The 23,362-nt window shown below is 36.1% G+C and overlaps 1 protein-coding gene and 1 long non-coding RNA gene across 5 annotated transcripts; one reads left to right on the forward strand and one right to left on the reverse strand.

The window, feature by feature from the left end:
• Positions 1 to 498: 498 nt before the first annotated feature.
• Positions 499 to 17,987, forward strand: LOC113063828 (arf-GAP with Rho-GAP domain, ANK repeat and PH domain-containing protein 1). Of its 2 annotated transcripts, none has more exons than XM_026234181.1 (23): positions 499 to 767; positions 1,561 to 1,637; positions 1,837 to 1,892; positions 3,789 to 3,963; positions 4,056 to 4,169; positions 4,904 to 5,014; positions 6,320 to 6,380; positions 6,469 to 6,589; positions 7,961 to 8,118; positions 8,668 to 8,774; positions 9,987 to 10,272; positions 11,223 to 11,405; positions 11,475 to 11,649; positions 12,937 to 12,981; positions 13,067 to 13,184; positions 14,024 to 14,123; positions 14,222 to 14,411; positions 14,489 to 14,534; positions 15,228 to 15,379; positions 16,775 to 16,984; positions 17,088 to 17,193; positions 17,532 to 17,679; positions 17,754 to 17,987. In XM_026234181.1, exons 1-23 carry the CDS (start codon positions 513 to 515, stop codon positions 17,793 to 17,795), a joined length of 3,036 nt encoding a protein of 1,011 aa, XP_026089966.1. In that variant the 5' UTR covers positions 499 to 512; the 3' UTR covers positions 17,796 to 17,987. The 2 variants fall into 2 exon arrangements, with proteins under 2 accessions (XP_026089966.1, XP_026089967.1); XM_026234182.1 differs by having other exon boundaries at positions 710 to 767; positions 1,554 to 1,637.
• Positions 17,988 to 18,271: 284 nt separating this feature from the next.
• Positions 18,272 to 23,362, reverse strand: LOC113063829 (uncharacterized). 3 transcript variants are annotated; one of them, XR_003278744.1, is made up of 5 exons: positions 22,930 to 23,362; positions 22,105 to 22,230; positions 20,347 to 20,425; positions 18,952 to 19,949; positions 18,272 to 18,418 (listed from the first exon to the last, which is right to left on the reverse strand). It is a non-coding gene; the product is annotated as an uncharacterized LOC113063829 (long non-coding RNA). The 3 variants fall into 3 exon arrangements; XR_003278743.1 differs by lacking the exon at positions 18,272 to 18,418 and having other exon boundaries at positions 18,463 to 19,949; XR_003278745.1 differs by lacking the exons at positions 18,272 to 18,418; positions 22,105 to 22,230; positions 22,930 to 23,362 and adding exons at positions 21,738 to 21,829; positions 21,938 to 21,979 and having other exon boundaries at positions 18,463 to 19,949.

A 23,362-nucleotide genomic window follows, 5' to 3' on the forward strand; every position in this document is an offset into this window, starting at 1 on the left:
CGATAAATTAAGTTGCAAAATCTTTATCTGTGTGTGACAGAGCGCTATGGAAAAAGAGATGAGGGCTGATAAAAGAAAAATGTTTTGAGCAGTAACAGCAACACTCTTTGCCCTTGACATGAATTTACAGCTTTTAGATAAATTGCAGATTTCAAAATAACTTTCATTTGCAACTAGTAACAATTATGGGCAAGTGAAAAAAATAATAATAATAAAAAAATTAAAAAAAAAAAAAAAAAAATATATATATATATATATATATATATATATATATATATATATATATATATATATTAGTTATTAAAAGCAAGCGTTATCCTCCACTATAGCATCATATGGTAACACTTTAGAATAGGGAACAATAAACTCCTAATTAGCTGTTTATTACTAGTTAGTAAGGTAGTTGTTAGTTTAGGTATGGGGTGGATTAATGGATTTAGAATAATATCATGCAGAATAAGACATTAATATATGCTTTATAAGTACTAATAAACAGCCAGTATGCTAGTAATATGCATGCTTATAAGCAACTAGTTAATAGTGTTACCCATAACATTTTAGAGCAATTTGAACTAAGAGTGGAAACACACTTGGGCTCTTTAATGTCCCTGTATGAGCTGATCAGCTTCAGCTTGCTGGTGGGATGGGCTAATGTCATTCAGCTCTTGTCTAGTGAGTTTAAGTTCAGCAACACCAATACAGTCTGTGAAACCGGTCAGACAACACACACCGCTTTGACTTCATTCTCCAAAAGGAACATCACCAAGGTAAGATCCGTAGTCTTTCATATGCACATGCTCTTTAAATTATTATATTAAGACTTTCTTTCATACACTGAATGAAAACCTGAATACAAACAGCTGGAACATTAGTTGTTTTCTAAACCAAGAGTTAAATCTTCAGTAGTTTAGATTGCAGGCAACTATAAACTATTGATTATTAGGTACAGTATCTTTACTGTATCTGAACTGATTTTATTAGTAGACTAGCAATAGTAATAGCACAATGAAGATCCTAAAATTTTTACAATTTGTGATTGCATTGCTTTCCAATTGAATTGTTGCTTGCTGTATATTTTATTTGTATTTTCTAATACAGTGCAGGTTCATACAGTGGTTATAAAAGGATGGCATTTAGAGAAACACTTGTACTGTTCATGAGTAAAACTGCATTAAATAATGGGATAAAAAACTTGAGTTTATCAGAAGACTGGTTTGAGATTTAATAAAATGTCCATTTAAGTTTTATGATATGTTTCCCATATGCTTACATTGAACAAGTGTTGGTTTCTCTTTAGTAAAGTGACAGATGCATGGAGATTAGGACAGAAACATCGCATTTCTGATCTAGACTGTTGCCAAAGGGTTAGGCTCTGAATGACCCTTTAATGGTTTTCCCTTTTGACCTGAAAAGTCATTGTGTTGATGAGTGCAAATAACTCTCAGCTGAACACATCATGTTTCTATGCATCTCAAAGGCAGTGCATTCTGATGAATCCTGATGTTGTTTACATTCTTGACGTTTCTAACATAACTCGTGCATTATACTTATTGGCTGCAGATGTCTGATCCCCCTGAGATCGTACCTGTGCCGAAGCCTCGATCGAGGTATTTACGTCAGCTGTCATCCAGTGAAAGGTGAGCACATGCTGTTCATCTGGTGTCTGATCGAATCACAAAACAAGTAGCTTTCAATACACACACACAGACATTTAAAGGAACAAAGGATTTGGATTTTCTAACAGGAGCTGGTTACCTGATCCCATCTAATATGAACACTGTTTCAACCTTTTATTATTTGTATTCAGTACACTTACTGTGCTCAAATATCTTTCAGATATGGTGTGTTGTCTTGTCCAGATTTAAAGGCTGTTACACAAACGGCATCTGAAGGTACTTTTACTGTCTTCTTTGCAAAAACATTAATATCAGTCATATATTTATCCATGCATCTGTCTCGCTGATCCAGAACCCAGTTATTTCTCTATATCCTATATAGGAGTTTCAAAATATTCACACTTTTTTGTCTCCTGATAAAAGTTTGAAATGAGATTCACAAAAAAGTCTGCTTTTACACATAAAACCACAATATCAATATTACATTAATTGATATATAAAGCCATAAGATGTGACATTTACATTTGCATCAACACTTTAATCCAAATAAGGGACATTTCAAACAATTTATCATAAGAGCTGACATTTTTTTTAACAATGCTAATTTAGATTAGCACATAACTTAAAAATGAAATGCAAAAGATTAGCAAAATATCGAGAAATTATAGAAGTGGACGTTTATGGCTGTGCAGTTTGTTATTTAGATAAATAAAGAGAATCAGCTTCATCCTATTGTGCATTAATTGCCCTCCACGACTTTGCTATATTTGACTATATTTCACATCTTTACTTCATTTCACATGGTGATCACAGGCTGCATTATTTGATTATTAATAGAATTGAAGCCTGATAGTTTATTTAAGGACATTGATCTTGTTCTTTAATCACTGCTTTAGTGTTATTGTCATATTAAAACAAAGCAGGAGGCATTTATATCAAGCTAAAACAAGAACGCTCTAATAGAGTTGAGATTTGTGGAGCACTTAAAATATGAATCAAAATGCTCACAGTCTAATTTCAGTTTTGTTCATATTGCGTCCCATTTCTCTCAGAAATCAAGATGGTTCAATCATGCATGTACTTTTTTCAGCTTAGACCAAAGTATGTTGATCGACGTGTCACTTGCGTCTGCCGAAGTAATGATAACCTGCAGATAGTGACTGAATTCAAGACGACTCTTTCTGGTTTCTGAGATAATTTAAAAGAATGTGATCCCTGCAGCAGAAACTGATACTGTATTCTGTGCCTTGCGTAAAAGTTGGGTGTTCACTAACACAAACAAGGTATTTTGGTTTCACTTTTAATGTTTTTTGTTTCTCTCTCTTTTTACTTCCATATTGTGTGTTACGTGTGCAAATAAAGTCCGATTTTTTTTTATCTGCACTTTTGTTTCATTTTAGACTATAAGGCAATAAAAAGTGAAGAGATTTCTGTTCAAATTCACATAGTGACCACTATCGATAAATATTTGATGTACACAAAATCACGAAACATTCAGCCACAAATGAAATTGAATATTTACTATATTTTTTTAAATAGTACTTATTACAAAAATAATTTTTAATATATACTAAAGTGCTGAATGTAATGTTTTCAAACACTTAACTGCATGTTATTTACAAATTAAATGAAAATGTATTTACATATATATATATATATATATATATATATATATATATATATATATATATATATATATATATATATATATATATATATATATATATATATATATACTTAGTTGAAATTAATAGTGCTTAAGTAGGACTTAAGTATATCTTTATACGTTATTTCATAACAAATTGTGTTCTTTTTTTAAATATGGTTAAAGTGTGCTAAATGTACTGACAAAATTCATGATAAACTACACTTCAATGTGTTTTCTATAGAAACCTGTAATGCATGCATTTAAATATTTATAATTATACATTATTTAGAAATTAAAATCAGGATTCATTATTTAGTCATTATTGTGCTACAAGATCATTCCAGGTTTGCCGTCGGTTCTCACTCATTATTGTTTGCGTGCGATGACAAAGTTTTCCATTTGGGTGAACTGTTCTTTTTAATTATAGTTTGGCCGTCGGTCACTTTGGCTAAAAAGGACATCTACTGCTCACACCAACACAAAGAACAAACCTTTCTAATGGTGATGACTGCTGTTTTTCTCAGTAGAAACTGATGTGAAGCATGAGGAGGATTCCCCTGATCCTCAAGATGTTAAAAACAACTGCAGGGAGACGCTTCCAAAGCCAGACTCGCTCATTAGTTCATCTTCATCTTATGATGATTGTCCTGCGACTCCAGACTCGCTCAGTAACGACCAGCACCATTCAGATAAAGCCAGGTAATGCCTCTCAACTGCGATTTCACTTTGCATGTTTCTTGATCAAACCTGTTGGGCTTTGCTTCCTGCTGTGTTTATATTCCTCCTTGTAGTTTCACAGATCAGGTGATGGGTGTTCAGACAGATGTTTGCATCAATGGAGAGATCTATAACGTTCCCAGATCACAGGATCTTCAGAACAACGCTGACGGACCCAATATACCACGGTACAATATGATTGCATCTCAGAAAACGATCATGCCCCATGTGATTAAAATGTCAAGTGCCGAGGTCATAGTTCACCCCTAAATCAAATAAGACATTAAGATTTTTATTATCGTGACAATAAAAGAATAATTCCCCCAGAAAATGAAAATGTGCACTCATACTGTACTCACCATGCAAGAGAATCTTCAGATTTGGAGAAATGTAGCATTGCATCGCTTGCTCTGCAGTGAATGGGTGCCGTCAGAAAGAGAGTCCAAACAGCTGATAAAAACATCAAAAGTAATCTACAGCACTTCAGTCCATCAGTTAATCAGTTAATGACTCGATTAACCAAAAGCTGGGTTTTTGTAAGAAACAAATCATTAGATACTTTTAACTTCAAACTGAATCAGGAGAGAAATCTGCACAGATCAAGCACCATTTACAAGCCAAAACATCTCTAAACCAGTATGTGGTTAGATTTTGATTATTAGCTCCTTACAAACAAATATATTATGGAATAGTGTGTGTTACTTGTGGATTATTGTGGTGTGTTTATCAGCTGTTTGGACTCTCATTCTGACGGCACCCATTCACTGCAGAGCATCCATTGATGAAACACTGATGCAATGCTATATTTCTCCAAACCTGATGAAGAAACACACTCATCCTGCTCTGGTATTGTCTGGTGACATGTAACTAATTGCATAGCCACTGGCGAAGTCTTAAAATCTCTTGAATTCTTGGGCTGCAGGGCTGCAACTATTCATGTAAGCAGGAAGAAGAAGACGTTATCAGGGCTACGCCAGACAACCGAGTGTGTGGTGGCACAGTCCAGCTGGCTCGACGTGTGGAAGGGACGCAAGTAACTAACGCTACACTATCCCTCAAATCACAGGAGAACGTCCTGCAATTTAGACATTCAAAACTGCTCAATTAAATAAAGCATTTCATGAAATATCAGCATCCGTACATAAAATCTAAACAAATAAGTTGTCCTTTCACACCAAATGCATTGTGAAACAGTAATATGAAACGCAGACCTATAGGCTTAATGAAATGATATTAAAATGTGCACGGTCATACTTTATTTTAGGGTCCAATTCTCACTATTAACTAACCATTTACTATGACTTTTGCCTCAATTAACTCCTTATATGCTGCTTATTAATAGTTTATAAGGTAGTTATTAAGTTTAGGGTATTGGGTAGGATTATGGATGTCATGCATTATATGTACTTTATAAGCACTAATAAACAGCTAATATGTTAATAATAGACATGCTAATAAGCAACTAGTTATTAGTGTGAACTGGACACTATACTAAAGTGTTACCATGTGCACTAATGTCAAATGACCGGTTTTAATTCATAAAGTACATTTTAAATCATTCCGTTTACTTAATTTTCATGCTTTCAAAGAAATACGCTTATTTTGATGTGTTAACAAAGAGGATAAAAAGTACTTGGTCATAGGTTAACCGTAGTGTATTATTTGATGTTATATTTAAATAAAGTATATTTTAGTTTACCATAAATGCAGTACATTTTAACCATATTTCAAAGAGAATAGTAAAGATGTAAAGATGTATTTAAGTCCTGATTAAGTACTCTTAAATTAAATAAATTAGTAATAGATTTGTTTAATAACATGCAGTTAAGTGTTCGGAAATATTACATCCAGTTTGCACATATATGTAGAAGTAATATTGAAATAAACATGCATTTAAGTCCTAATTAATAGGGTCAAAAAATTGTTTTTAAATGATCACTAATAAGTTAAACTAATTGCATTTAATATAAATGTATATGATAATATGAACCGTTCATTTAATTGAAAATAATATGCAGTTAAGTGTATTTTGTCTATTAGGTGTATTTTTTAAAGTATATTATTTGTGCAAGTGTACATCTTTTTCACAAGGGGTGTAAGGCAAAGAATACGTAAGTGTAAAACTGTCTTGAAAAAATAATTGTTTCAGTTAAGTGTAAAAATGTACAGAATAGGTACAGAAAACCTGATGGGGATAAATTGTAAATCTTACACAAGGCAAAAGTGTCAATGGTGTGAAAGGGCCTTTATGAGACCCATTATAAGATTGCAGGGAACAAACAGTAAGAAGTGCACACAAAAGGTTTATATCTGTGTTAAATGTGTATTTGTTTTGCAGGCACAATGTTCTGTGGGCCACTCTTGATGGACATACCATGTCACTGTGGAAGAAGCGCACAGTGAGTTGTTTCATAATGGCATGATTAATACAAATAAAGTATATATGGCAAATACTTATTTAATAACCACATTTTCAATGTGCTCCAGGACAAATTCACAGAATATGTTTTTCACGTAACAAGCATCACCAACATACGTGAGCAGGATCAAGGACGCTTCTCCATCCATTTACAGAAGAAGCACTTTGAATTCATGGCTCACAGCGAGGGTAAGAAACCGGAAACTCTCATTTCTTGAAGGAATTGTTCACCCAAAACTGAAAAGTACAACTACAAGTAAAAGAACCAGCACAGGACAAACACACAGGGAGAATAAATAGGGAAGGAAATGAGGAAGGTAACAAGGGAGGACAGGTGGGGTTATTAAACCAATAATCAATGAACAAGAAGGTCGGGTCAAGACTAAGACGAGCAATAGAGCACACAGAAAACAAAACTAAAAGTCATGTGGATAGGGCACATGCAAACAGACATGACAGAAGCCATGTGCTCACACAAGACAAAACAGACGAGCACGTCAAACAAATCTTCGTCACCATTGTGTGCAAGACAGAAGTGCACGGAGTATGGATGTCAGGACCTCAACACTGACACCGAACCAAAACTAGAACAAAGTGTCCGGATCCAACAAGACAAAGAGTGTCATGATCCTATCACCAAACTAAGAATAAGACCAGTGAACAAGGAAGTCTGTAAACTGGTTCTTTCAGACAGTTTCATTGAACCAGTTCACCAGTGTGTTTACATAATCACACAGTGATGTCGCATAAACACAGTTAATTTATTAAAGCACCCAATAATACTTGGGTAAAGAGTTTTTACTGAGTTATTGGTAGATCTGAGTAATTTGTAGATCTTAAGATGATTCAGTCTGATATGGTGAACTGGTTTATCTAGTTCAAGAACCGGTTCAGAAGCATGATTGGTTTGTGAACTGTACATCACTGCCTACATCTTGGATGACCTGAGGGCGAGTAAATAACAGCTTTTAAAAAAAAATTTTTTTGTTGAACTGTCCCTTTAAAGGTGCAATATGTAATATTGACAGCTAGTGGTTGAAAAGGGTACTGCAGTCTCATTTAAAATATTAGAGAGTGTTGTTTCTCCCACCCCTCCACAGATTTGACACTTATGTGGGTTGCCAGATGCAAAAAAGAATGAGAGCAAACTCACAATTTTAGCCTTATAATGTACGTTTTATGTGTGTTTTAATAAGCCTCTGCTCTATCGATGGATGTCGAGGCTTTTTAGGTCGAGTTGAATCTGTAATATGTTATGACTCGGTTTGTTTGCTTGTTTGCAATCGCTTTGTTTTCGAACCAATTGGTAACTGGGGCTCTCGAAATCCTATTGGGTAAACTGGCAGTGGGCGGAGTCACATAGACCAAAACAAAAACAGACATTCTGACACAGAACGCACAAGTTTCCTAAATACATGCAAATGTATTATGGTATTTTTATGCTTTAGTACAGTCAAAAAATGACATGCAGCACCTTTAAAGCTGAGAGTTAGTTTTTGGTTCATTTGAATCTTCAAGTCATCACTTTGAGCTCTGTGCTGTGATTGTGTTGTGTGGTAGATGTGCGGCAGCGCTGGTTGATGTCTCTCTACAGCACTCGAGGAAGAGAACCGCTCACTGAACCCAAACAACGCGGACCGCTGATCATGAAAGAGCCACGGAAAAAGGTGTACACTGCTATCCGTGGATACTCCTTTTGGATTTACAGCAGCAAAGAGGTGTGGAAATCTGCTTACTAATGTCAACCTTTCAAGAAGGATTCAAGAGATCAGCAGAGCGGTTAGGAACACAGTTGGGTTTACGACGGTTACGACGCCAGTTTGTGTGTTTGAGGAAAATTAGCCGAAATTTGATTTTCATCCTTGTTGATCCTGGAACAGCATTCCAATCAACCAATCAGAATTGAGATATAACTATTCAGGAAACATCTGTTTTAGGCTTACAACCAGAGTTAGGTGTTTCTACACCTTTGTTAATCAGCTATGATTTTCCTCTGATTTTAGGAATAAATTATGGGTAGGGTTAGGTTTAGGGTTAGGGATTCGGTTAAGCCTATATTTTTGGACCATGTCTAACTTGGCAAAATCACAGCGACCATTGTTTAAAAGCATGAAGAAACAATTGACTTTTTAAAGCGTGTTGAGACTATTTTCAAATAAATGATTTCAAATGTTGTAGTACTTCAACAAATGACCATGCATGTTTTTCTGCTGGACTGTAGTTGTTGATAAGCAACATTTGCATATTAAACTGGTTTGGATCCGCAGGACTTCAGTGTGGGTCTCGGCATGATGTGTGTGTCTATGAACATAGCGTGTGTGAAGTCGACGGGACGTCACAGCTTCAGTCTCATTACTCCATACAGGACCTTCAAGTGAGTGCTTTCACTTCTCACATTTGTAAGCGAGAAGTTTCTTATCTTACCACTTTGATGTTAAAAAGTCCTGATGTTTAGTATTACACTTATTGTGAGTATCATTTAAACCGTATTTGAAACACCGGCGGTAAACCCTGCTCAAAGTATCACAGCATTTAAACAAAAGCAAGACAAACAGCATTGGTGTTTATAAAAGCTTCTAAGATTTGAGGCTTGTCAGAAATAAATTTGCAGGTGCATGTGCAAACATGATATAAGGCAGAGTGCTGAGAGAAATAAAATAAAAGATTGAACGAATGAATGAAATCAAAGGGAAACCGACTGTCTTCAGAAAAGTTTCGATGGCATTTTCTTTCATCTTTCTCTTTATGTAATGCATAATAAAGCAGTGTTTACAGAGGAGAAACAGACAGTGACGGAGACAATCAGTGAACTTACATTTTCATTCAGCCTGTCTGCCCTTTGTGTTCAGACCAATCTGAATATTGGTCCAAATGTTTGTTGTAAATCGGTGGATGGAAAGTAAGTTAATGTGCATTTAAAAAAACACTTCAGATAATAAGGTAGCCTATGTACAATTGTTTTTGGAGCAGATTAAATACTTAATTTTTTTTCATTTTGACATCCTTTTTTTTAAATAATAAAATGCTGAAAATTAAGTTGTATCATTTTATAAACTTTTTTTTTTTTTTTTTACTTTACTTGAACATGGGTAACACTTTAGAATAGGGAGCACATATTCACTATCAAGTAAGAGTTTTCCATGAACAATCTCCTAATTTTCTACTTCTTAGTAGTTAGCATGGGGTGGATTAAGGGATCTAAAATATGTTCATGAAGAATAAGACATTAATATCTGCTTTGTAGGTACTATTAAACAGCCAAAATGATAGAGTAATATGCATGCTGCTAATAAGCAACTAGTTAATAGTGAGAACTGGTATATTGGTGAATAAAGTGTTACCTAATTTTTTTAATGTTAATGCAAACAAAAGGAGCAAAGTGCTGCTTATTATATTTATTGGTTTTCAACATAAAACCTTATGAAAGGATTTGTTTGTGTGCGTATGAGTAATTTCTTTTACATTTGCACCGAGACAATATTGATGAGCATGATATTTTTGGTCACTGCAATGGAAATATCGCCAGTGTCTCTGTTCTCTGCTTGGTTCTGTGTTCTGTTGGTGAAGTAACCGATGGTTGGCTCAGTTTCTCTGCAGACTCAGCGAAGGAGACGTCCGTGTGGCTGGAGCGTCTGGATGAAGTGATCCGCAGCGCTCTGTCCTACAGCGAGGTGGCTCTTCGACTCCGGTCCAGTCCCTGTAATAAAGTGTGCGCTGACTGTGGCGCGGCTAACCCCGAGTGTGCATCGGTGAACCTGCTGGTGGTCATCTGTGAGGCCTGCGCAGCCGCACATCGATTCATGAGCAGTAACCGCTCCAAAGTGCAAGGTCTCAGACTAGACGATAAGGTTTGGACGGAGCCGTTAATTCAGGTGAGTTCTGTCTCTTATATGACCCCTTTTATTTTCCACTTATTTTACAGTAGTCTGAAAAGTTGTGTTTTCAATATTCATATTTAAAGAGCTTGAAAATGAATTGCTTTTCTTAAGTCTCTGCATGAAGTTCATAAGCGTCAGCAACCTTCAATTAATTTCAGCTTTATGGATTTTGAGGTTAATGTGAGATGTGGCCTTTTATTTTTAATGACATTATAATTCATAGTAATACTATGATGAATTCATACTAATTTGCATGTTTTTTGACAAGAAAGTGACTTGTATATGTACAATAGCCTCCATGAAAAGAAAAGAAAAGAAAAGACTTCAGTGGGGGTGCATTTTCTGCCATTGATAAATTTTTTTAATCAGAAAAACAAAATGACAAAAAAAAAAACTCATCATGTTATTTTAGTATTTTTAAGTTACTATTATAGTTATTGTAAATATTTTGAATCACATTTTACTTTTATATTTTCTGATTTAACGTTGATTTTAAAATAATTTTTCTTGTTTTGGTTTTTTGTTGTTGTCATCTTTATTAGTTTTTGTTAATTCTTATCTGAGTTTTAGTTTAGTAAATGACGTCAAACTATAAACTTTACTTAGTAAGTTTATTATATTTTATTTCAGTTAACATTTATTTGATTTCATGTTTTTATATCTAGTGTTAGCTATAATAACTATAATAACCCTAATTCAAAATAATGTGTAGTATTATAAAAAAGTGTTTTAGAGTGTCTTTTAACCACCTTGCCACTGTCGCCTTTAGCTGAATTACACTATTGTGACACTTTTGTTTCATAATTTGATGTCATTTGATGAACTTTACACTATTACTGAACTGAGTTGAGCTGAATAATGACATCACTGTCTTCTGATTTGTTGATCTGAATGTGCAACTTTTGTGACTTAACAAGCAATGCACACACACGTCATGTTTTCAGTTGTTTGTGCTGTATGGGAATAAAGCTGCCAGCAGTGTTTGGGGTCCCAGCATCCCTCCGACGGAGCAGATCCGCCCTGACGTCTCTCCAGATCAGAGGCTGGAGTTCATCCTCGCCAAATACCACAAAGGACTGTACCGGAAAGCTCACCCGCTCGCCTCAAGCCAGAAACTGCTTGACCAGGTCAGCACGTGATCAGAGCAGCCTGTTTGGGAGCGATGTGATGCTGACGTGTTCTGTGCTGCTCCTCAGAGGCTGCGGGAGGTGGCTGCTGGTCCTGATGTGGAGGAGACGCTGTCTCTGCTGTGCTCTGGAGCCAGAGTGTCCTGCAGCGCCTCGAATCCTGAGCTTCAGTCTGCCATCAGTGTGGCCGAGAGCGCTGGACAAGCCCTGCAGACCGAGCTCCTCCGACACAACGAGTTTGTGGGTTAGTGCAGCTTGATTTCATGCCACATTTAGACTCCTTTTTGAACATGTCCAGGTCTTTTGACGTCTACTTTTAAAGCCATCAGATCATTTGCATAGACACACACACATATATATATATATATGTGTGTGTGTACACATACATGCTTCAGCTAGATTGTTACTCGTAAGGGTGCTAATAATTGTGGTGTTACAGTACAACAAAAAAAAGAAAAGAAAAATTAGTCTTTGTCTTTATTCAAAATATGTTTTTCTTGATCTTGAAGTGTGCTCTTGTTAAAAAGGAGTGTGGTTAATTGTACTGAATGTGTGCTTGACTTATAGTATATTTCAAATCTTAAAAGTATATTTTAAAAAATGACTTAAAAATAAGGGTAAGCACTGTACAATACTGTTCCATTAGTTCACTAACATGAACAATGCAGTACAGTATTAATTCATCTTTGTTAATGAGATACATATAGTTGTTCACTGTTAGTTAATGTTAATTCACAGTGCATTAACTAATGCTAACTTAAATCACAACTTTTGATTTTAATAATGTAGCTCTAAATGTTGAAATTAACATTAGCTAAGATTAATAAATGCTGTAGAACTATTGTTCCTTTATTAATTCGTGGTAACTAATGAAACTTATTGTAAAGTGTTGCCAAAATAATATAATATTAATGAAATAGTCCACTTAAGTGCATTTAAAAAAGACACTTTCAGGAATGTTTCTTACCACAATTAAATACACTTTAAAAAAGTTTTACTTTAAAGTACATTTTAAATCATTATGTTTTAATCATCTTTGATCATGCATGTATTTCGATGCGTTGACTAACATACTCAAGCACATGCAAAGTACTTGGTTATTACTGATTTATGCAATATTATTTTTAAAGCAAATATATTTTAAATGGACTCAATTGAAGCTTCTTCGTTACAAACGTGTTATTAGAAAATAACTGTAAATATACAACTTTCAAACAGAAATTACATTATATTTCAGTCTACATTAATAGATGTACTTCTAAAATTACATATCTATTACATATAATCCTCAAGTCCTACTTAAGCGAGTCAAAACATTAAAATAACACGCAATTAAGTGTGTGAAAACATTGCATTCAGATGGAACGTGGTTATATTATTTTAAACTATGTTTTCATAACTACTCAATTTTAAGAGTATGCTGAAGTCTGTGTATTTTTGAGGTGGCCTGTGCATGTTGATTATTTTGTTCACTATCTAATATAAGTGACTGTAATCAGTTTCTGTTCATTTGAATTCATCTCTGTTTTAGAGGCACCAGACTTTGAGCAAACCAGACACTCAGAGGAGCAGATCGGTAAGATGCACGACTCTGTCTGTTTATCTGACACTTGGATTCAGATGACAACGCTGGGTTTTCTTTGTCTTTTCCACACGTGTAGAAGAGCTCCATGGAAAGCTGGACGAGGAGCGTTTCTTGTTCTCGCAGGAGAACGAGTCTGCCGCCTGTGATGTGCTGGATTTGACAGAAGTCATCTCAGTGTTCGACTGCTCTGTGGGGTAACATGTGTCACCATATTCTCTAAACACATGACTGTCTTTACCATCTCAAAGATAGGACAGCATTCATGCAGCCGTGCATTACGGATATCCTCATGTGGACAAACCTGTGTTTGCACACAATGTGTTAGAAAAATAATGCAGTGCGAAGGGCTATAGTCTGATTGACAAAATAAATGACTGTGGACTGTAGCTCGTTACTGGCTTGTGTTCTGAGAAATTGTCTCCTAAAGCACATTTTCTTGTGCATTTGGGAGCTTTTTGAAAATACTGATATTTTTATGAAATCGGCCTAAAATCCCTTGTGAAAAAGAAGAACACTGAAGCACGCTTATACAAAGATTGCGGTAATAATGTTTAATGATTTATGATCTAAAATGTACTTATATGTCATTAATTAAAATCTATCTGTAATTAATCATAATAATTAAGTTGCAATTTAGCACATTTAAAATATATTAACTTGAAATACTAAATAATCCACTACCATTCAAATTATATGCTTTGTTAGTCAAGTAGTTTGAGAAAAGATCATTAAAACTTAAAAAAAAATGTATTCGCCATTATTACAAAGTGCACTTTTTAAGATGGGATCACCAAACAGTCCTTTCTCTTTAAGTGCACTTAAGTGGCATTTTATTTCATTAATATTATATCATCTGCATGTATAGTTTTTTAAATATACTTTAAGATTTGAAGTTCACTACAAGTACAAATTCAATACAGTGCACAGAAGAGAATATAGAAACCATTCTTTCAAGTTTTTCAAGTTTCTCTTATGTTGTGCAGAACATGCATTTTATTCTGGAAGTGTAATATGCTTACCATGTGGTTCACAGGCCATCGCATGAGTTTGAGGTGTTACTGCTGACAGACAGTGTGATCTGCAGGGCAGCCGAAAGAGACGCTCTCCTCAGTCACATGCTGCATATCATGAAGGTAAAGCATCATCTCCGTCCCGGTGGAGACACATCAGCCCTCTCTGCTAGTGAACATGTGAGGTTCAGCGGTGGCTGACGAGAAGCTGCTGTGTGTAGATTGTGCTGGCGGGTGCCGTGGTGGAGGAGGATCTGCTGGGGGTCTGTGCCGTGTCCAGAGCGTCTATACGAGAGGGTGCAGCGCTGCAGTGTGCAGAAGTGTGGTGCACCCTTCAGGACGGAGAGATGAGCATCCACACCAAACACGGCTCCACAGACACGGTGACCCTGGACAGTCAGACACGCTGCCGTCAGTATCACAGCCCGCATCAGATCACCAAACACTCTCATAGTGCTGTCTATTAAACACATGTGTCTTCTCTACAGATCTGCAGCACTCAGAGAACTGCATCCTGCTGGAGTTTCCTGACCGGTCAGTGTCATGAAGATCAAGGGCGTAGAGTTACGAACGGACGCTATGACATGTCCAGTGACTACTAAAGTGTCCCTAACAAACATTTTGATCTATCTATTAAATATATGTTGTTGGAAACTTGGAAACGAAGAGCAGGAGACTCTTGGGTGTCTTCAGCAGAGAAACGTGCTGCGTCGCTGTAGTCATCAAGATGTCTAACCAAAGCAATGATACTTTGGAGTTTAGGGGCCATTCACATATTGCGTCTTTTGCGCGCTCATGTTCGTTATTTCCAATGTAGGCGCGCGGTATACGCGCTCATAATGGAAGCGACGCGCTCGTTTTTTCCAGGCGCATCCGCACCACATCGAGTTAAAAACATCTCAACTTCTCTGAGAGCCGCAAGCGCACCGCAGGTCATGTGACAAGAACTAACCAATCAGCTTCATCCTTTCCCGTAACAACGTTGAAAGCTCAGCCAAGATGAAGACCAAAATGTATTTTCGACTAAATCTAAAATATCTTAAACTGTGTTCTGAAGATGAACGGAGATCTCACGTGTTTGGAACGACATGAGGGAGAGTTATTAATGACATCATTTTGATTACTGGGTGAACTAACCCTTTAAGGGGTGAAGGTTCTAGAAGTGTTTAATGTGGATCTGCAGCTGAAAGCATCTCTCACTGATCGCTGAACGTGTGTTTGCTGCAGGACGTTACACATGCAGTTTGAGCTGCAGCACAGCTGTCTGCGGTGGCATGAGCTCGTGCAGAAGACCATGTGCTCGAGCACAGACGGACAGAAGCGCTCAGGATCTGTGCCCTGCTCCATAGACAGGTGCATCTCTCACATCACACAGTACGGTGAGGCAACTTCTGTTCGGATCATTTCAGTAGCGCTAAACCTCTCTGCCTTATTGCATAATCAAAAGTACATCTTTAAAGTATATTTTAAAAAAAAGTCTGGGGACCAATTCTCACTATTAACTAGTTGCTTATAAGCATGAATATTACTAGAATGCTGGCTGTTTATAATGCACATATTAATATCTTATTCTGCATGATCGTAGTTTAGATTCCTCTTCATCTTTAAACACCATTCCTTAACTAAACAACTACCTTAACTATTAATAAGCAGCAGATCGGGAGTTTACTGAGGAAAAAGTTGTAGGTAATAGTCATTTATCAGCGAGAATTGCTCCCCAAACTAAAAAGTGAGCAAAAACTGTTCTTGCGGATCATTTAATATAAAAGACCACTTAAGTGTAATTAAAGAGAGCAAACTAAAATACGCTTTAACCAATTGCAGTTTGTAATGTAATCTTTTTTTGTGCTGCAAAGTTCTTATTTTTGATAGCTGAATAACATACTAAAGCACATGATTATATGATTATATTATATGGTGTTATGATTGATTATTAGAGGTTTCCTGGGATTACATTCAATATATTTTAAATGTATTAAATTGTAACTTTGTTATAAATGTGTAATTATACTATACTTAAATATACAACATACAAGTTTCAATATAAATGACATTTAAGTCTCTTAGTTTATCTTAAATGCTTGTCAGTAAATTCAGCAGTAACTCTTTTATAATTTTACAAAGACAATAGACGTTAATAGTTAGACTACATAAAAAGATGTACTGAAGTGGGTCAAAAAGCACTCTTAAGTTCTCCATTTAATATTAATCCATTGTACATTTTCATTTAATTAAAAACACCTACGTATATAAGTATATTCGGTAACACTTGTTAACTATTAACTACGACATTTCTCTCAATAAATTCTTAATTTGCTGCTTATTAATAGTTAGTAAGCTAGTTGTTAGGTTTAGGTATTGGGTAAGATTAGGGATGTAGAATAAGGTCAAGTAGAATAAGCTAATTAATATTAATTAATATGTTCTTAATTAGCACTAATACATGGCTACTATTCTAGTAATATGCATGCTAATAAGCAACTAATAGGTGTTACCTATTCTAAAGTGTTACCGTATATTCTTATTACCGTATATATTATATTAAGTACTCTCTATGAAAGTATGCTAAAGTATACTTATTTTTCATTAGGGACTACATGTTACATATATATATATGTGTGTGTGTGTGTATGTGTGTGTGTGTGTGTGCGAGTGTGTTTTTGACCAATCAGCATCCAGGATCACATACTCAAGCTTGTAGTATATACTAGAATGTCTCATTTTTAGAAAGACACCAAAGTCTCTTTTGAAGGGAACTGCTGTGTTTGTTCCAGGGCTGAAGGTGGATGGTTTGTACCGGCGCTGTGGAGTCGCTCCTCGGATCAGTAAGCTGGTCGATGCTCTGCGTGTTTCTCCGAGAGGAACGGTTCTGGAAACAGACGAGCTCTCCATCCTGGACATTTCAGGAGCTCTGAAACAGATCCTGCGGCAGAGCTTTGAGATCATACCGGACACACACAGACCGCTCTGGCTGAAAGCTGCAGGTCCGTCTGTCCTCAGCCATCACTGCAACAATACTCATGCATGCATAAATGACATGTTATATATGAAGTCTGTTGTGTATTGATGTATTAGTTGTCTCCACAGCTCTGTCAGACGAAGAACAGAGACTGCAGACGTACCGCAAACTGCTTCAACAGCTTCCTCCAGTCAACCGCGCTACACTGGACGCTCTGTGTGGACACCTGCACATGTATGACCACACACTGACTTACTAACACTCAATATACACCTGTGAGCATCTATAAATATCCATAAATGAATGAAAGTCTTACGATCCAAATCTTACATATTAGAGACGTTCTATGTAGTCAAGTCTTACTTTTTTTTATTAAAACAATCGGCATGCTTTGTGTAGACGCTCCCAGTAAAATGTTTGGAATATTTCAGATTTCTAAAACCAAGGCTGCATTTATTTTGTATAATTGCATTTGTTATTTTGAAGGTATTTGAGTGTGTGTGTGTGTGTGTGTGTGTGTGTATGCACATATGCACACACACACAATGGATTGATAATATCTGCTGTCTCAGCGTCCAGATGCACAGTCAGGAGAACCGCATGACGGCTCATAATCTGGCCGTGATATTTGTGGTCACGCTGTTCCAGGAGCTCGCCATGAAAGCAGCCATGATGCAGTTAACCAAAGAGCTGATCGTACGACACACCGAGATCTTCATGGTGAGCCTCCACACTTATAATAAATCTCACTGTATGGTATCAGAAATGATGGTGTCATCTGACATTGTGTGCAGAATCACGTGGAGACCGATGGAGAAATCATCACTGTACTGTGAAGAGCTCATCAGCGTCTCTATCTACAGACGCATTAAAAATGACTGTAATAACACTAAACAAAGTACAATTTATCTGAAAAAAAGTGTTAGTTTACTTACCCTCAGGCCATTCAAGATGAAGACGAGTTTGTTTCTTCATCAGGTTTGTAGAAATGTAGCATTGCATCAGTGTCTCTGCTCCGCAGTGAATGGGTGCCGTCAGAATGAGAGTCCAAACAGCTGGTAAAAACACTATGGAAGTCAGTGGCTACCAGAAACTGTTTGGTTTCCCACTTTAATTTAAATATATTAACAGCCCATTTAATCATATTTATCATGCTGGCAATAAAATGCCCAGTGGTTATTATATAATAAAGAGCTGAATGACAGTCTGCATTCCAGAGAGTGTATTATGCTTTAATCTAACTCAGTTTTACATTGCATTTGTATTTATGAATAAATAAATACAACAACTCTTTAAAAAAAAAAACATATTTTCACATCCTTTCTGTACCAATGTATAAATTAAGAATCAGAAAAAAACACAAATCAACAACTAATTTACAGTTTACACATGTGCATCATATACATGCAGATGGAAGGATTTCTTGAAGCTTTAATATTTGGGCCGTTTCATATCCACCCTGTATTAGAGAAGAAACAGAAGATCAATTAAAAGTTTAATTAAAATGATCAGAAATGCTGGTGGTGGCTGGCAACTTGTTTATTTTTTTTAACTAACATTTTTTTAACTAAACTATAAAACCACATCTTGGTAAGATATAAGTCAACATGCATCATATCTACTGTGCACAGTTTGTGTGTGTGCCTCAGACTGGGACAGTGCCAAATTAAGTTCTCTTTTGCATCTTCTTGCGCTTGAATGGAGTAAAAATCGCTGGAATGTTTTAGATATTTCCAAATGATAAACTTCTGTGCTGACGTAGCACTGACCTGATTAAGGTATTTAAGGTACGGCTTCTGAATGCTTTCACACTCTCAAGATATGTTTTTGTTAGTTTTTTTGCAAAGTGAGTGACATACTTACACTCAACTCGCACATTGCTCAAATTACAATATTATCACTGATGATAAATATCACAGACCAGTTGCTCACTGCTCATTTCAGATTTCTTATACACTAGGCAGAATGCAGCAGATGAGTCTGTACACTCACAGCACTGATTTTCTTCCAGTCGATCTAGCTCAGCCTTCTCACTGGTTTCTTTGGGACATTTTGATGGCGTACTGGAAGGCAGCCCTACAAAAACACCATCATTATCATAATTAAAGTGAACACACAACCTTAAAACTCAGAAAGCAGAGTCTGTGTTACTTGGGAAGCGCCTCCTTCTTGTTCATGTAGTCGCTGTACTGTACATATGAACACGCCTGACCAGAAGCACACGGACACATTTCTCCATTATAGCTCACAATACATACAGCTCTTCAGCTGAAGATGACAGAATAAGACACGACGGCGTCACTCATGTGGCAGGGTAGCACTCGACATCCCAAAGAAATCCCCAAGATGCTTCTTCTCTTCACGTCTGCGTCCACTGCAATATTCAGTGTTTGTGTGGAGTGTGGAACTGTTACAGTGGAAACAACTTAAAATGCACCATCATTTTTGCTCGTACATATAAAAGCAATACTTTATTTGAAACTGTGTACGATCTACTTTAATTTGTGTAGACTCGAATCAGAAATAATGCTTTACAATATTGTGTTACTCCCTAAAAAAAGTAACCAATTATGAAAAATTACTTTTTCTCAATATGAGCTGGGCTTGCTAAATGAATGAAAACTTGGGTTAAAATATTAAAATATTTTCTTTCTTTTTTATTTGATATAAGCATTAGGAAGACACCAAGTACAGTTTATGAAGCTCGAAAAAGATAAAACAAAGCTTTACCAATAAGACTATTTTTCACCTATTATTTTTATTATTGGTTCTGTGTATATATATATATACTGTATATGGGTTGTTGGAAAGTGAAAATGTATTCATTACAAGCTTATAATTAAAACAAAGTTGCATCTGCAAAAAAAAAAAAAAGAAAAGAAAAAAAAAACACTGCAAGTCTTAATATTGATCCAGATGCCATTTCAGTATGTGTGTGGGATAAAGAGTTAAAAAGGTGAGTGCATGACGGAGGAAATCTGCAAGAAATCCTGTAAGACAGAAAGGAAGACATTTTATTACATTATGCAACTTGCATCAAACTAGCATTTCCACTCGTGCACACAGAGATAAATCACGAGATGCAGAGAGAACATGAAATGATGGAGCCCATGTGGGACGTCCCACTGCTTTCTAACAAGGGGTTCATGAGATTTACAAATGTTGTGATTGTGTAATGAGACTGACAACAGAGATAGAGTAAACCTTTCAGAATTACACTTACACAATATCACACAAGCATTTAATTGAATTATTAAGACTGTGATGTGAGACTGTGTTTAGGGTTCTTGGGGAGATTTTAAAACAAATATTAAGAAACAACAAATGCTGTGCAAATTCTGACAGCAGGAAAGTTTGATAAAAGGGGTCAAACTAACACAGACCTACCAAATGTGTGTCTTCTGTTTCTGAACGAATAGTCTCCACTAACACGACCGGGCTGACTGCTTCCTTTAGGTCTTTTCAGCTAAAAAATATATTAATAAAAAAAGAGAGAGAAAATAAAATAGCATTAAATAGAGAATTTAAGATATAAACTGATAAGAATTAACTGCAAGATGGAAAAAATACTGAGTTAAATGACAGTTTTGGGATTTTACATTAAAAGGTTTAATAAGCAAGCTACAGTAAGTGTTATGATTACTGTGATATAGTGTGATATACTGTGATAGTGGTAAAACCATAGTAAGTTTGGCAATTACTGTGCTATTAATACACATTTCCCAGTAAAACCACAGTAACTGTAATAAAAGCATGGTAAGTGTTGTGGTTACCATGATTTTATTACAAGTACAACTTCCTGTTCATCTGATATGAATATGATTAACTGATGAAAGATCTATGGCACATCAAATGTGTTCATTCAGTTCAAAGCAAAGACAGCATCAGATGACAGATGTAATACAGCAAACAAACATAAAGCGCTAATCTGATAAATATAGACTGAATAGATTTTATAACAAACATTAAAGTTGACATAGAATGCAAAAAATACTTTTATAATGTGTTTAAACACAGTTGTGAGGCCGCAATGTGTGAAAACAACCAGCCTACAATGGTAAAAATCCACTCAGTCATTGTTTTATAATCCCAATAATTCATAAACAGTCTCTCTACACAAGCAGTTCCAGACTATGACGTCACGGTCGGTGAAAGCCCCGCCCATTTGTGACGCTCTCTGCTCTATTAGCACACGCACAGCCCTGAGTGAGAGGCAGCGGTCCATCATTACTGTTCTCTTGCTGCTGGAGGTACAATGTCAGCGCCACAGAGCCTTTAAAAGTGCCATGTGTTGGGATGCACCAACAAACAAACAGTAGGAGTCTCCACAGACCGCCGAGGACACAGTGGTTAACTTTCATTTCTCTAAAGAAATGTCCCTATACATTGTGCTAATATTTTACACCGGACTGCTTCACAAATGAGGGTCAGTTCAGCGCTGGAGTTAAAAGAGGGATCAATACCAACGCTTCGTGCTCAAACGTCCAAACTCCAGACAAAGTAAGCATCACGCATCATGTTTTGTTTTCTAAAAGAGCTTCTTGGCTGTCTGTAAGGCTAATGTTGCTAAAGCTACCATTGTCTTTGCCTGTTTCACTAATGCTGCCTTCACGCGCTACCAGAATAATCATAAATATGAATGTGGTAGTTAAAAATTGCATTTGGAAGCAATCAGTAACACAATCACTATCAGTTAAACCATAACACCGGTGTTATGCCTGCGAGCATGAGCTATTGAAGCTCCATCAGGGTTGCCAGGTTTTCACAACAAAACCCACCGAATTGCTAATCAAAACCAAGCAGCAACCTCCCGCGAAGCCAACAAGGAATGACTTGAACTGTAATTCATCGACTGGCCGCTTGAAGCTGGCTGCAAGAGAGAGTGAATCCCAATGTTAAAATGCCAAATTTTACAGCAGAAAAAAAAAACATGTTTACAGTTTTGTAAAAAAAAAAATATATATAGCTAATTTTTTACCTTCATGACAACTGTGAAGGAGGTGCTTTTTTATAACTCATCTGTTCTGCATAATTAAGGACGTGGCCACTTGAGTGACAGGTGGATTGGACATCAAAGAAAAGTGTAAAATATTGTATCAATGCATTCTATGGCACTTTTAAGACGGCGTATTAATGAATACTCACCCAACGTGTGGCACACGTGAACTGATGGCAAATATCGTGATCTGTGCTGAATGAGACTTCTCAAACGAGATTTCATAGCGATGAACTTCCCATGCGTCGTGGTTCTCTCGTGAGTGGAGGCGGAGACTGACCCAGAAGAGAAGAAATTGTTGAATAAAGGTGTTATTTTTGTTCTCTTTGCACACAGAAGGTATTTGCTTCACAAAATTAAGCTTGAACCCCTGAAGACACATGGACTATTTTAACAATGTCCTAACTGCGTTTCTGGGCCTTGAACGTTTCAGTTGTATTGCTCTTTATGAGGCTCAGAAAGCTGTTGGATTTCATCCAAAATATCTCAATTGATGTTCCAAAGTTCATACGTGTTTGGAAAGACATGAGGGTGAGCAATTAATTACAGAATTGTATATATATATATATATATATATATATATATATATATATATATATATATATATATATATATATATATATTATTCTGTAATGAAAGACTTAAGGACCCTGTCCTTTTGTTGTTTTGTTATTTTATGGCAATGACAATACTGTTTTCTAAGCATTTATGGACTGGAGTGCTGTGGATTATTGTGATGTTTTCATCAGACTCTCATTCTGACGGCACCCATTCACTGCAGAGCATCCATTGATGAGACACTGATGCAATGCTACATTTCTCTAAACCTGATGAAGAACAAACTCATCTACATCTTGGATGGCCTGAGTCTACATTTTCAGCATTTTTATGGGTGAACTATTCATTAAAGCACTTCCTTTATCCCCTAATGCAGTCTTTAATAATATAATCAAGTTATCATAATTTAAAATTACCATTCATTTAAATTATTCTCTCTTAATCTGTGAAATCTGAATGGTCTTTCTTAACGTTCTGCCTGGCAACAGCCTTGAATTTCAGCTACCAGATGTATAGATGAAGACAGGAAGATTGACAAATAAATATACTATAATTCAGGAATCGAAGTGAACTCAATCCACTCTGGCAGAATCTGTGGAACAGAAAACAAACAATGATATAATATTTATAACAAATAATCAAATCTGTTCATTCAAATCATTATTTGTCACATTTTGTCCTGCCTTTTGGAAAACTGGATGAATTCTTCCAATCATCAAATAAACAACACGTTCAAAATGAGATTGAAAAATCAATGTTCAGTCAATAATCTGATGTACATTACTAAAACATCTCGCCAGTAAACTGGAGAACAATTGAAGACTATTACAAATTATTGTTTAATTGTTT

Source organism: Carassius auratus, chromosome 46 (genome assembly GCF_003368295.1).
Source record: "Carassius auratus strain Wakin chromosome 46, ASM336829v1, whole genome shotgun sequence".
NCBI classification, from domain to species: Eukaryota; Metazoa; Chordata; class Actinopteri; order Cypriniformes; family Cyprinidae; genus Carassius; species Carassius auratus.

What these genes read in the sequence shown, in the direction of transcription:
- LOC113063828 (XM_026234181.1), top strand. Translation starts at nt 513, where the DNA reads ATGCATGCTTATAAGCAACTAGTTAATAGTGTTACCCATAACATTTTA. An exon ending in TACACAAACGGCATCTGAAG is followed by an intron (nt 1,893 to 3,788) that starts GTACTTTTACTG and finishes TGTTTTTCTCAG; the next exon opens with TAGAAACTGATGTGAAGCAT. An exon ending in CTGTGTGGACACCTGCACAT is followed by an intron (nt 17,194 to 17,531) that starts GTATGACCACAC and finishes CTGCTGTCTCAG; the next exon opens with CGTCCAGATGCACAGTCAGG.